The following is a 13,310-nucleotide window of genomic DNA, read 5'->3' as shown; positions in this document are numbered from 1 at the left end:
ATACTTTTTGCACTTATATTTTGTAGCTAGTATCTCTTAGAAAATTTCAAAATCTAAATAGCGATAATAAGCAGTCGTTCGTTTCGATTTTTATGTTATTGTGGTTAAAAACGGTTACATCGGTTATAATAAGTTATATGTATTCTCAGAACTCAGAAGTAATAAGTTAAATCGCTTATGTAATGCGGTACGAAGCAATTGTGAGAACTTAGAAAATCTCATACATATTCCTAAATGTTACATTCGTTTTCATTAGCTTTAGTTTATGGGCGTTAAAAACAATTGCGTTTTTTAATTCACAGGTGTTTCAGGATATGAAATCGGAATGTAATCTCTTCAGCAAATATTGATTTTCGTGACCTTATTTGATGTGTAGCAACTAGTGCTGTATAGCTGTCAGTTTTGGTGTTTCAGTGTCTTATCTTAAGGTATTTTCTTAGGGAATCTAACTTTGATAGCGCCATGCGCAAGCTTTGTCTGCTTGTAGAATGGAATTCAAAACTTGCGACGCTCTAGAAAAATAGGACAAGAGATGTGGAAAACTATTAAATTACTTGTTGTTATTGTAAACGAAACGCGTAGTGTGATACTGTGATAACATCAAGTCCATAAACGCGAGGCTTTTAGTTGTTGGTCACTTGCTTGCACGTATTGGTAGCTTTATCTTTTAAAAACTTCATATCAATAGTTTGAAAGATAAGGTTCTATAAGGGCTTAGCACTTCAACAATTGCTATAATCGAACGTAGAGGTCTCTTTTTCTCGTTGCGTATAGCGATCAACATCTCAGCATCAGTTCATGGCATCTGAAAAGGGTTTGATAAATTTACTTTTCGTTAAATTGTAACATGAATTTTGATTGTAATTAAATTACAGCATACCTACATAGCAAATTGGTGTGTTTCGAGAATGATCAAAAATTTCCTTGTACTGAAATAACACACAGTGTTTTTGATAACACTGGACAACGACTTGCATGCGCTTTCGGAGACCATCGGGTGTTGATGTTTAGTGAAAATTCAAACAGTAACAGTCCCATACAAGAATGGGATACAACCACTCTCACAGTGTACCCCCAGTCCCTCTCTTCTTTGCTTTCAAGCAAGGCAATTATTCTCGTACTCGACTGGAACGTAAAAAATGAGAATCATTTATCTTGAATCAAAATGGATTAATGTCATGTATTATTTTATTTTAGGCTGCTGGATCCTTGTTGGCTGCTGGGGATTTCAATGGTCTCTTTTACATTTTCTCAGTTAGCGGTGGCAGTCTTTTATCTTTCACTAACGTTTCCAACAAGATAACAAACATTCGGTGGAACCGGAAAGGGTCACAGCATCTCTTACTTATCTCTGGTGACGATGGGGTAAGGCAATTTTTTGATCCATTTTGTTGCAGTGTATCAAACGATAATTGTTTTATGAAACTAGGCTGTCGAAGTATGGCATTTATCGGAGCAAACCCCTTTGCTTGTACAGAAATTTTCACATCATACATCAAGTGTTCGCGATATCCAATGGCTGACGAAGGAGACCTTTGCATCTTGCTCGTTGGACGGAAGTATTTACGTTTGTCGCATAGGAAATGAAGAGACGCTGTACTCGTTTTTTAGTGAGGTACTCAAATTTATTTGTTTGTTATGTTATTTCCATTGAGCAAGAAGTTTGTAAGTTTCTTTACGGTTTCTAAAATTAGCAAGCGATAATGTCGATTCACTACAACGTGAAACATGATGCTCTAGCTTACTTTTCTTATGATAGGAACGTCAAGGTATTTTTTATTTTTTATTATTATTTTTATAACCTGGCATGCTAGGCTAATAAAGATTTGTCCAGTTATGGTCGTTGGAGAAAGATTGCATCCGTGAATGGGAAGGGCACACTCGTGGAATTTACGCGATCTGCTGGAATGAATCTGACGATTTGTTGGCAAGGTATTCTTTGTACTTCTAAAATCATGTGGAATTTTCATGTATATCCACGTATTGAAAAGTGGAGGAGATGATAAAACCGTTCGAATTTGGAACGTAAACAGCTCTTTATGCCAAAGTCAAAAAGTGCTGCGTCAACACGACTTTCTTGTCACGACCGTCTCTTTTTCACCAAACGGAAGATATCTAGCTTCAGCGGATAGCAACGGAATCGTCATTGTTTGGACAACAGAGGTAAGTTAAAATGAGCTAACATATAAGTGTTAGTTATGCAATATCATAATTATTTCAAATTTTATTTACAGGATTGGTCACCAGTGGTGAAGCACCAATGCAGTGGTACCATTCTCAATAGAGACAGCCTTCAATGGAATACCAAATCCACTAAATTGGTCGTCGCCAATCAAAGTAACCAGGTGACCTATTTGTCGTTATAACTTATTACTGGTTAGTTACAATAATGCATCATTAAATATTTCACAGCTCAGTACTATTGAATGGAAGAGTTCAGACGACGATGACGATGTGACATTGCTATAGAAAAAATAACTCAAGATGAAATATTTCGTTATTCATGGCATAACACACCCTGCTGTTTCATCAGGCCAATAACGTTGGAACGAGCCCTAACTGTGAAGTATTCTTTTTTAAGCGGAATAACTTGTTGAAATATACAATGATTACGCCTAATGTGGAAACCGTCTTTGGTTTTCTTTTTCTGCAGATCGGTAAGCGACTAAGTGTAATTAGCAATTAACATTCAGTTGGGGAAGGGACTTTGCTCTTTAGATTTTTTAAATACTAATATTCAAATTGCCAAAGGGCTGATGGCTACAGCTCGATAAAAAGTGAAAGGTCGCTGCCGATAGGAAGGCAACGGGTCAGTTCTAGTTGTCGGGAAAGTTGTTCTACATTTTTGTAGTCGGCAAGAAGACCCATTGACTACTCAGGGCAATATTCTATTCTCCTCTCTGCCGTTCAGATTGTTTCTTTTAAACGTGAACAAACAGAATGACATCGCAACAAGTGAAGAAGGTTCCGCCTAAATTTTGGAATCGGCGGCAAACTTTTTACATTAGTGTCTTGTGCATTTCAGCAACCATTCTTGTCGCTGCTGCGATATGCGTCGTATTGTTTAAAGAGAAACCAATTAGTAGGTCAACACAGTAAGTTGAATTTTTTTTAAACGTCGTACTCTTTTAAAAATCAAACTTCATGGTTGGAATTGTTCTGATTCAGGAAAGAAGTGACGGTTAAAGTAGATGCTCTAACCCAACAGAATCTTCAAGTTCTTTATGACCATCCACTGTTCACAGTTCAGCCCAAACCCTCGCAGACTGTGCAGAGTAACCTTACCGATACGGAAGCTGCAATAATCAAAACCACCCATGAGCAACTCCCGATCCTCAAGCGCGTTCTTGCTGAGATGCACAATGTTACTTTTCTAATAGTTAAATGATTTTTTTTGTGAATTACTGAAACACGAAAATAAACTAACCCGATTTTTTCCAATTAAATTATTTAGAAAAAACTCTTGAATGTCCTGACCTCATTTTCATATTGCTCCTCTGAACAACACACTTACCTTTCATCCTCATGTATTCTATCTCGTACTTTCAGCAATAAATTAGTGAGCTCCTTTTTTAAATATTGTCCTTAAAAGTGCTAGAGTCCTTGGACCCCTTTGCGAAACGCGTTTTCAGCTGAATGCTCTAAGCCAGTCACTACAACACCTTGTTGTTTGTTCTTATGATACCACCCTACCAGGTAAAGCATTCGTTTCCGTGTAGTTTATAAAGTGGTCAGATATTCGTGTTCAGCCTACCATTCCTTTCACAATATGGTGTCGTGGGGCTGCCATCGGAAACGGTAGACGTGATGTGAAACTCATTAACGCCTCTTGTCCTCCTACCTCCTTTATAACCTCCAGGATTAAAAAACAACAGTGGTCGTTAAGTGGTCGTAGTCTTTAAAATTGTGCAAGGGTGCGCCTTGAATTGGCAAGTAGACCTGAGTCCTACGTCCACCTACTTCCAGAACAGTGTCATTTTTCATATTTATCCCACAACTCGTGACGAGTAATCTTTTATGCATATCCTATATGTACGTTTATACATTCCTTGCGAGGTGTTCCACTATTTAGTTAACTATTGTATCCGGTAATCCGCTGTGTAGCCTGGCTAATGAACACTACCGTCATCATCAGCCATGGAATACCTGTATAGACCCCCAGTCCCCACTAACAATAATAATCACAATAAATTTCGGCTGATTCCTATGTAAAATAGTGTTATTATAGTCAGGGGGAGCGGACGGAAGCGGATCGATTTTTTCAAGACACACTTGTGTATATATAGGAATGTTCACCCAGCAACATTTTGTTCATCAAACCAAACTAATGGATAGGGTAGGGTTTGTCGACAGGGGGCGGTGTCACATAGCAAGGTAGGGTACGAAAGCGTTCGACGGAAAACCTTTATGTTCAGTATACTTGATGCTGCCGGTGATTCAAGTTGTTGCTGACAGTATGTTTAATTCAGGGAGAACAGGACGTAACCGTCGCTATCCGGATTTTTTAAGTCTACGCCAGAATCAGTGTTGGGCCGCTGTTTCAATCGTAGTTATTGTCGTTTTAGCTTCTTTAGGTTTCGCTCATCTAATTGCCAATGGCATGAAAAACAAAACAAGTTATTCTGGGTACGTTATGTCAAAAAATACTTGAGCAAGCATAATTTTGCTCAGCTAAATTATGCTGCTAATCAATGTATGCAATCGATATTTGTATATTCACTTGTCACGTAGTCCTGATCGGTTTAGAATCAGCCATCTGTTGTCAGCTAAGTTGTGTCGATTTTTTCTTCCCAGGGATGTGTTGCTACGCGTTTTCCCGAAATCTGAAAGTGATAAGAAGTACCTACAGAACTTTGATAGCCTCAACATCGATGCGCAGGTTTGGGGTTTACCAACCAACACGGATATTCCAGTGTACATCTTCGCGAAGGCCGGTTCCATGCATCGACTAACGAAGACTCTTCACGGAAATAAATTGAAATTCAATATCATTATTCAGAATATGCAAACGTAGCAATTAAAAACATTGTTTCGATTGTTACACGTGAAAACTGAAAAAATTGTTTGTTTTATGTTTTAAAGGTTGATAGACCAAGAAGAACGCTCTATAGCCGAGCGGCGCAACAAGCAAACAACGGAAATCTTTGATTTTGAAAATTACCATCCGTACGAAGAGGTAGGCTTTATTAATTTTTTTCCCAGACATCATTCCTTCATCCCAACAAAATATTTTAACGAAAATGTTGATTGACAGATTGTTACATGGCTCGAAACGCTAGCTAACACAAGCAGTTTGATCAGTCTGAGCTCTATGGGTAAATCCTATGAGGGAAATGATCTCTTACTGGTCTCAATCAGCGCCAACAAGTCCAGAAGTAAAGAAGGCGAGGATTTAAATCAACATCAAACAATGGAGCAAGAACACGAATCGAAAACTTATCAGAAATCAAACTTCCTTCAAAAACGCAGCATCAGACCAATATCGATGGGTAAATCACAATCAAAAGCTGTAATTTATATCAACTGTGGAATGCATGCAAGAGAATGGATCTCTATCTCTTCTTGCCTTTGGATGATTAATGAGGTTAGTCTTGTGGACTTGTGGTACATTTTGTTGGCGACGGCGATCTTATCTGTTAATATCTAAGACCTTGCAGCTTCCTATGTAGACGTATAATTATAAAAATAAGCGTTATAATCTTTTAAAGCCAACGACTAAATAACTATTAAATAAGATAATGACTTCCAGTTGACTCTTTTCTAGCTTGTTACTAGTAAAACAGGATCAGTAACGTCACTCCTCTTGGACACATATGATTTTTGGTTTGTTCCTGTAGCAAATCCCGATGGCTACATTTATTCGTGGACTACGGTAAGCTATCAATTTAAATAAATTAATACTCAATGAAATTGTTGATCAAATCGAAATTTCTTGGAAGGATCGGCTGTGGCGCAAAAACCGCTCTCCTGGTAATCCGTGTAGCGGCGTAGATTTAAACAGAAATTTTGATGTCGGATTCAATGCTACATCTAGAAATCCCTGGTACGCACTGTATAACGTATTACAATAGTCAAGAATTAGCCATCTTTATGTTTTCGAATGTTTTGAAATTCTAGTTCAATCAGTTACGGAGGAGTAGAACCAGAATCGGAAGAAGAAACCAAAGCCCTGACCAAACTGCTGTATTTAAACAGCAACCGAATTAAAGCAACACTTTTCATCCATTCGTTTTCACAGCTATGGCTTTCACCATACAGTGTCAACAACACCTATCCGAAGGAATATCCCGAGATGGTACTAATAGCTTTTAGAGGGATTTTACGTTATTTGATTAAATGAAATGTCTTTAGAGGAGGGTAATGTCAAAGGCTGTCAATGCGGTAAAATCTTTCTTTGGAACCGATTTCAATTTTGGAAGTATCGCCAATGTTTTGTGTGAGTACACTCTTTTTAAACATAATCAATTACTCACTCCGTGTGCAATCTATTTCAAATGCAATACAGCTTATGAATTCCCCCCTCCCCCGTTAGATCACAGTACAAATTAAATATTTTATAAATTAAATTTTAAAACCTTTTTACAATTGATATACTGACTTTATGTTTTTCTTTAAAAAGTTATGAAATGAACATATGATTTCACTGATTTTCAGATTCGGCTCCCGGATCAGCAGTTGATTACTGCTATGAGACGTTTGGGATTGTGAATTCTTTCGTGGTGCAACTACGAGACAGAGGGACGAACGGTTTCATGTTACCACTCGACGAAATTAAACCAACTGCGATCGAGACATGGGGCGGACTGAGTGCTATGGCATTGGCAATTCATGAAAAGATTCCACAGACTAATACCGATAGTCGCGCTTGAGAATTAAACTGGCCTACTACACTACTATAGTGCGTAGGCTACTCTGTTTATTATTCAATTTTAATTGATTTAACTTGCGAGATGTTAATTTTCATGCGCATGCAGCATCATCTGATGTCTCACCCGTATGGGAGCAAAGGATATAATGCAAAAGCACAAGTTTTACATTTTGGGTAAATTTCAAATTCAGTACAGAAAATATCCGAAAACTTCTACAATCGTGAATTCACCGAACAAAGAATTTTCCGGATTTTTTTCAATTTTAGTTTATTTTGGCTTTTCATGTAACGTTCGTGATCCTAAATTTCATGGAGATAGTGATAATTTGTTGCTGAATTGACGTCATTCCAATATGAAGCTTTTATTCATTTCTTTTATCTTTTGTTCATGTAACTGTAGGACTTTTAGACGGACATCCTTGCAATTTTGCCATTTTTTGTTCATTGCTAGATAGCAGGCATTCCGTATTTTGTCAGATGGTTTTGGTGATTCCCTTTTTGTTAGCTTCCCTCCGGCCTTTTTAAATAAAGTTTATTCATATTTTCGCCTGGAAAACTTTAGCTTAGCTCAGTCAACGCAACGGTCAAGAGCAGGGCAGGTTCTTGCCCAGAGTGTTGGAAGTTCCGCAAGGATTAGCTGCTGGGGTCAAAACGGGCGATGCACAATCCGTAGTTTTAACTGACCAAACTTTTTTGCCGTCAGCGGTACGATGACACAATTTTACATCGGCTGCGATTGTCGTGGAGATTGATTACAATATGGTCGCTGTGGTGGCGTTATGCCATAATCCAAGTCGATCTATAAATGATCAAGGCACGTATCCTCATCAAATTGTAATTCCCATTTGCGAAATTCAGTTTCATTATCAACTTATCGTAGATTTGGGTTGTCGTTGTATGCATTATATACACCGCTACACCGCTACAGCTACAGTGCTACACTAATATGTACGTCAACCGTTAAACCGTTAACGCTTTAGGAAACTTTTTACTCCCCACCCTAGATGGCGAAGTCGTCTAGTTTGTGCCCATCTCGCGGCAGTCATCGAAAGCTGTTCTCTGATTCGACTTCTTTAGTCTTTACCATGGCCATCTATAATCACGGCCCATCATCACACGGTTCTGTGTGGGACAAATTTTGGGTTCCCTTCCCCTTTCCCTGCCCCTTTCCTGTTGCCATAGTACATAGCCAGGGGGTCGTAAGTATTGGTTTTTTTTCCACATTTCCGCAGATTCTTTCCACCCTTTGGATGCCTGTGTGTCTGACTTGCATCCGCCCATGGTCAGAGTCGGGTAGAAGTAAGCGATCATCAGTCTAATGGATATAGCGGCGGATTTCCATACAAGAAGCATAGAAGTAATAGGTTCAAATCTGTGCTGGTCACAATCATTTTTTCATAATTTTTCCTTGTTTTTTCTATGTTTTTAAAGGGAATTAGATGGAATGCCTAGATTCTGTAAAAAATGCGAGTTTTTTCACATTTTTTAAAACAAAATCTAAATTTGTTTTCTTTTGCCGGTCTTTTGCAAGGACTTAGAAAAAATAACAAATTCAGATTTTGTTTTAAAAAAGTGAAAAAACTCGCATTTTTTACAGAATCTAGGCATTCCATCTAATTCCCTTAAAAAATATAGAAAAAACAAGGAAAAATTATGAAAAATTGATTGTGATATGCATAGATTTGAACCTATCACTTCTCTTGTGGAAATCCGCCGCTATTCCAACTAGACTGTCATTCGCTTACATTTTGGTGATTCTGACCACGGCCCGTTGCAAGTCAGACACACAGGCATCCAAACGGTGGAAAGAATCTGCGGAAATGTGGAAAAAAAACTACTTACGACCCCCTGGCTATGTACTATGGCAACAGGAAAGGGGCAGGGAAAGGGGAAGGGAACCCAAAATTGGTACCACACAGAAGCGTATGATGATGGGCCGTGAACTATAGATGGCCATGGTCTTTACAGTTGAATAGAAGCGTGTTCAGAGAAAGAGATGCCATTGTTCCTTCGTTGGAGCATAGACTACGAAGTTTTTGCAGGGGCCAATGTACATTGACTGGCCGTAACTTACGTAGGCTATGGCCTTTGATCATTTTTCACTCAGTTTAGTTACGTTTACTTTGCACATCTCTGGAGAAATTTCTCGCTGCTACTTCAAAGAAATTTTGGGTGATAGCTGTCTGTTTCTCTTTCAGCAACAAAGCTCAAGCACTTGTTATATTTGTAATAGTGTGGGTTTTTTTTCTACTTCCGGTTTTCTCATTTCTGTCAGTAGATTAGTAAATATTCATCTGACGCACAAAAGAACCACATATTCGTGATCCTCGTCAAATTTGTGGTAAAGTTCATGTTCTTTTTTGTACGTACGCGTACTTCCGGTTTCGAGAATTATCCTGAACTATGATCAAATTCTTGATTTCGTTTAAAATACACCTAATCGACCCCAAATTTCACGGAGATCACGAATATCTGGTTTATTTTGTCGGGAGCTCAATGGTTAAGGCGCTATCGCTTACTTCCGGTATACTTCCGGAATATTTGCACACAACTAGCAAGTGAGCTTTGTTTTCTGGACAGTTCTAAGGATTGATTGCTAGGTTTTATCAAACAAATATGGACTTTTCAAGTTTTTTGAGTATCTTAAGACCATCTGCGAATACTCAGTTTTGAGACGTATCAAATAGATGGCGTGTTGATTGTATCAATGGAATGGCTGGCGGTTTGTTGAAAAGTTAAGCTATCCTTTCTTCGAAAATTACCAATGAATTCATTGGTAAATTCGATTGATTTCGTCTCTAACTTGTCGGTGATGTGTTCTATTCCGTGTATATGTTGGATAACCTTAATGTTTCCCATCAACTTTCAAGAGGAAACGTGAAAGGGTCGTGGCCGTCGTGCAGCCTACCGTCAACTATTTGTTCAAAATCATTGTATTCTACTGAATGTGCCATCGAAATGATACAGGTAATAACCAACACAAGCTTTATCCATTTCATGTATTGCTGAAACATATATTCTTCTTGTCTTTTATTAGGAGTCATAATTGTATTGGACATGCTAGATCACCAACCCCAGCATAGACCAATCTCTCATTTCATCTTCTCGAGAGAAGATTGGATAACTGATCTGTGGTTTCATGTGTAAGTTCACTTATCATGTCACTGAACTTTTTCCATTGCAGTCTAACATGTATTTAAAGTATACATCTCCACTTACGTCTATCTGATGTTTAAGAGACGCTTCTGAGTGTTTACTGATAATTGTTTATTCTTTTAGATCATAGACGTATAGGCAGACTTTATATGAGAAGTCTTGTCCTTTCAAAAAAGTCTACAAGGTCCCTTGTTTACTAACCTGTTGGCTGCTACCCTTGAATCTCCCTTTTTACTTTCTTAAGCGGGCCATCTTTATTTGAGGTATTGCTTATTCTGTCGCTACAATCTTGTTTGAATATTATTGCCATCCAAATAAATGTTCATTCTGCTAACAGGGTAATCCTTCGCTACCTGTCATGGACTTCATCCACTGGTGAAAACCGACGAGAGAATGCTGCAATCCAAGACTGATAAATTGTTTAATCGTTGGATTAAATTATAAGTGCATATCTGGGCTCCCTTCTTTTCTGTGGCCCCGTTTCCCTAACTAACCACTAACCAACGCCCGCCGGTGGTCACTCACCCGCTGTGAAACCAGGAGGAGGGGAGGGCTCTGGTCGAACGGGGACTTGGAAGGCGCATGATCCGATGAAAACTTTTGGAGGGTCATGAGTCTAACCCGGAAGCCTAGTATGACTACATCTCCCCAGTAAAACTTGCCTCGTACTTCTCTCTTCTTCTCGGTCCAGATACTATCTCTGGGGGCCGTAGACAAAACCTACAATTGCATGTGCGAGTTAAACAAAGCAACCCACTACCCAATGAAACAAAAAGCCACGTTTAATTTTTTGCGGAAATCTGCATCAGTCAAGTTACAAATTTTGCTAATTCAACAACTCGCGTAGAATTTTGCATCTAGTCTATTAGTGCAAATCGCGATTCCATGTGTTTGTTAGTTAAGAAAATGGTTGTTTAAAAAACAAACAATGGGTTGTTCTGGGTAGCCAAAAAAACTCACCATTGTTTGTTTTTTAAACAACCATCTTCTTAACTACCAAACACATAGGATCGCTATTTGCACCAGTAGACTAGATGCAAAATTCGACAGAAGTTATTGAGTTTGAAAGATTTGTAACTTGACTGACGCAGATTTCCGCAAAACTATACCATCGCTTTTTGTCTCATTGCCGCAGCGGTGGTGGCGGGTTGCGTTTAAACTCGTACAGAAGAAAAATGACTTGAACCGAACGCTCTGTTTATTGAATTTTTTATACATTTCAAAAAAAAAAAAAAATTAATTTGATGTATTAAATTTTTTATTTATTACAGACATAGGGTTTGACATTGGTTTATGTGGTTTAGGGTATAAATTTGAGGGTTGGTAGGTGTAATGTTTGTGGGGTCTGAAGAATTAGAAGGTATAAGTTTGTGGGGTTTGGAGATTAATTGGGAGGGATATGTTTGTAGTGTTATAAATTAACTGTTTTTTAACCAAACTTGAAATATCCCCCTTCCACATCCTCCTCTTCCCTTTCCCAGTCCCGAAAACATGTTTATTATTTGTTTGACATAAACATCCCATATTTCTTTTTTGTTCCTTCTTAACATATTAACGGTAAACTACATTGACACAATGCCAATTTAGTAAAATAATAATACAACTTCGGTAACACGACACCAGCACCAAGGAACGGCCAATTGATTTTGATGTAGAAAGATGTTTCACCAGTATAGGCTCCGCATAGGCTGCGTACTGTTCGATTACCTCCGGCATGTCTTGGGCTATCCCTTTGTCCGGCATTCGTTGGAGCAGCTGCTCCACTGGTCGTTGCGACTGGCTCCCTTCCCACACGTATTTTTCCATGTCTGCTTCGCATTTATCATCTTCCCACGGCTCAGTTTTCTGTACGGCAAACAACAGAGGAAGTGTCGATTACTAGACTCCTACCAGCACGCAATTGTTGTTTGCTTAACAAAACATTAGGACGTACCCAAGACTCGCTGACGAAAACATTCAGCAGATACATGGCGTAATTGACGTTCTGCATTCTCAAAGGACACCGCTCAGAGACGATCGTCAGCACGTCAGTTCCAGGTTGTAACGCTCTTTCACTAGTCGAAGCAGTTTATCCTTGGCGTGATTGTCCAATTTCAAAGAGCTCAATTTCACCTACATGAAGGAAGAAAAGAGTTACTTATAACAGGAAATGAAATGCTATTTGTTTTCTTCTTTTCAGACCTGGAGTGTTACTATTCTGGATCGAGCATCCCTCAATGAGGGGGAAGAATGGAGGTAATCACTATAGTTGTGATTGTGATAGGTAATTGATTTTCAATCTTTTCGTTGGTATCCAACTCTTTTGACCACTCTGTGCAGAACTCTATAAACAAATAATGTGTAAAGCTTTATGAATATATTTATTATACTGAAGGGTTCTCACTTTTCAATGCTTGGCACTGTCTCTCAATAGCGGGTGGTGTCAAGTGAAGAAAGTTGGGGATCTTCATCAACTCTGCATTGACAAATTTACCGGGTGGTGTTGCCACCGGAACAAGCCATTCCTGATGCAAGGGCAGCGGGACACTACCTGGATGGAAAGATCTGGCAACTGGCCAAACCAAGGGCCAGTCTTGATCAGTTGGCATTTTGTTGGAACGTGGAGGATGAACTGCTGCTCTCTTGTATACTTTACGTCTGTATGATCTCAAACAGTATTCAACGACTTGTTGGGACTCAGATCCAGCGAACGGAATTCGTCATCTCCTAATAAATTTTAACAGAAAGCCGGCTACAGTGTCACATGCCATTCACGTCTAAATACTAAATAATCTAATGATACTAAGCGCCAGTTTGAAAAGATTAAAGTTACCATCCACTTTTTGAATTTCTTCATTATTGGGAAATGAAGTGTGATAATTAGAAATGGGTCTAATTGACACAAACTGATGAAAATTACGGAAAACACGTAGGTTGACAATGGCCTGAAGGTTCTGGTGGTTCTGGAAAGGTGGGTACACCTAGCCGTCAGAAAGGGGTAGGGTAGCTCCAGCCGTCAGATGTAGAGACTAGAGAGGGGTACTCCCAGCCGTCAGAGCGCCCCTAGCGGCCTGACGGTGCTATAGCACAAATTCAAAACCCCATTCGAGCACCGTCACCCGTCAGCTTGACGGTGCAATAGAATTTTCGATCTAGATCTACTCTGTCAACAATTAACTAAATTTGAATGGAAATCAGTTAACATAACACACTTACTTTTGATTTCAAGTGTTTCTGCATGGGTTGATACATGCAACCGGTACAAGTAGCAAGCAACGACATCAGTTTCAGGCCACGTGATAACTGT

General features: G+C 39.0%; 2 protein-coding genes and 1 pseudogene across 2 annotated transcripts; 2 read left to right on the top strand and 1 right to left on the bottom strand.

Annotated features, from left to right (window-relative positions):
* On the top strand, positions 1-3,577 carry LOC124314148 (F-box-like/WD repeat-containing protein TBL1Y). The gene is made up of 10 exons (XM_046779227.1): positions 1-814; positions 876-1,132; positions 1,198-1,365; positions 1,430-1,615; positions 1,695-1,769; positions 1,835-1,932; positions 1,992-2,163; positions 2,235-2,345; positions 2,413-3,095; positions 3,169-3,577. The coding sequence occupies exons 1-9, from the start codon at positions 799-801 to the stop codon at positions 2,467-2,469; spliced, it is 1,140 nt and encodes a 379-aa protein (XP_046635183.1). The 5' UTR covers positions 1-798; the 3' UTR covers positions 2,470-3,095; positions 3,169-3,577.
* An 824-nt stretch (positions 3,578-4,401) lies between these two features.
* LOC124314089 (carboxypeptidase A2-like) lies at positions 4,402-7,241 on the top strand. The gene is made up of 10 exons (XM_046779113.1): positions 4,402-4,626; positions 4,795-5,010; positions 5,083-5,176; positions 5,255-5,584; positions 5,765-5,872; positions 5,940-6,043; positions 6,118-6,295; positions 6,352-6,436; positions 6,655-6,898; positions 6,975-7,241. The coding sequence occupies exons 1-9, from the start codon at positions 4,424-4,426 to the stop codon at positions 6,867-6,869; spliced, it is 1,533 nt and encodes a 510-aa protein (XP_046635069.1). The 5' UTR covers positions 4,402-4,423; the 3' UTR covers positions 6,870-6,898; positions 6,975-7,241.
* Positions 7,242-11,268: 4,027 nt separating this feature from the next.
* On the bottom strand, positions 11,269-12,871 carry LOC124314217 (annotated as a pseudogene).
* Positions 12,872-13,310: the final 439 nt, after the last annotated feature.

This window comes from Daphnia pulicaria, chromosome 10 (assembly GCF_021234035.1).
Source record: "Daphnia pulicaria isolate SC F1-1A chromosome 10, SC_F0-13Bv2, whole genome shotgun sequence".
Lineage (NCBI taxonomy): Eukaryota > Metazoa > Arthropoda > Branchiopoda > Diplostraca > Daphniidae > Daphnia > Daphnia pulicaria.
This window is presented reverse-complemented; position numbering and strand designations above follow the sequence as displayed.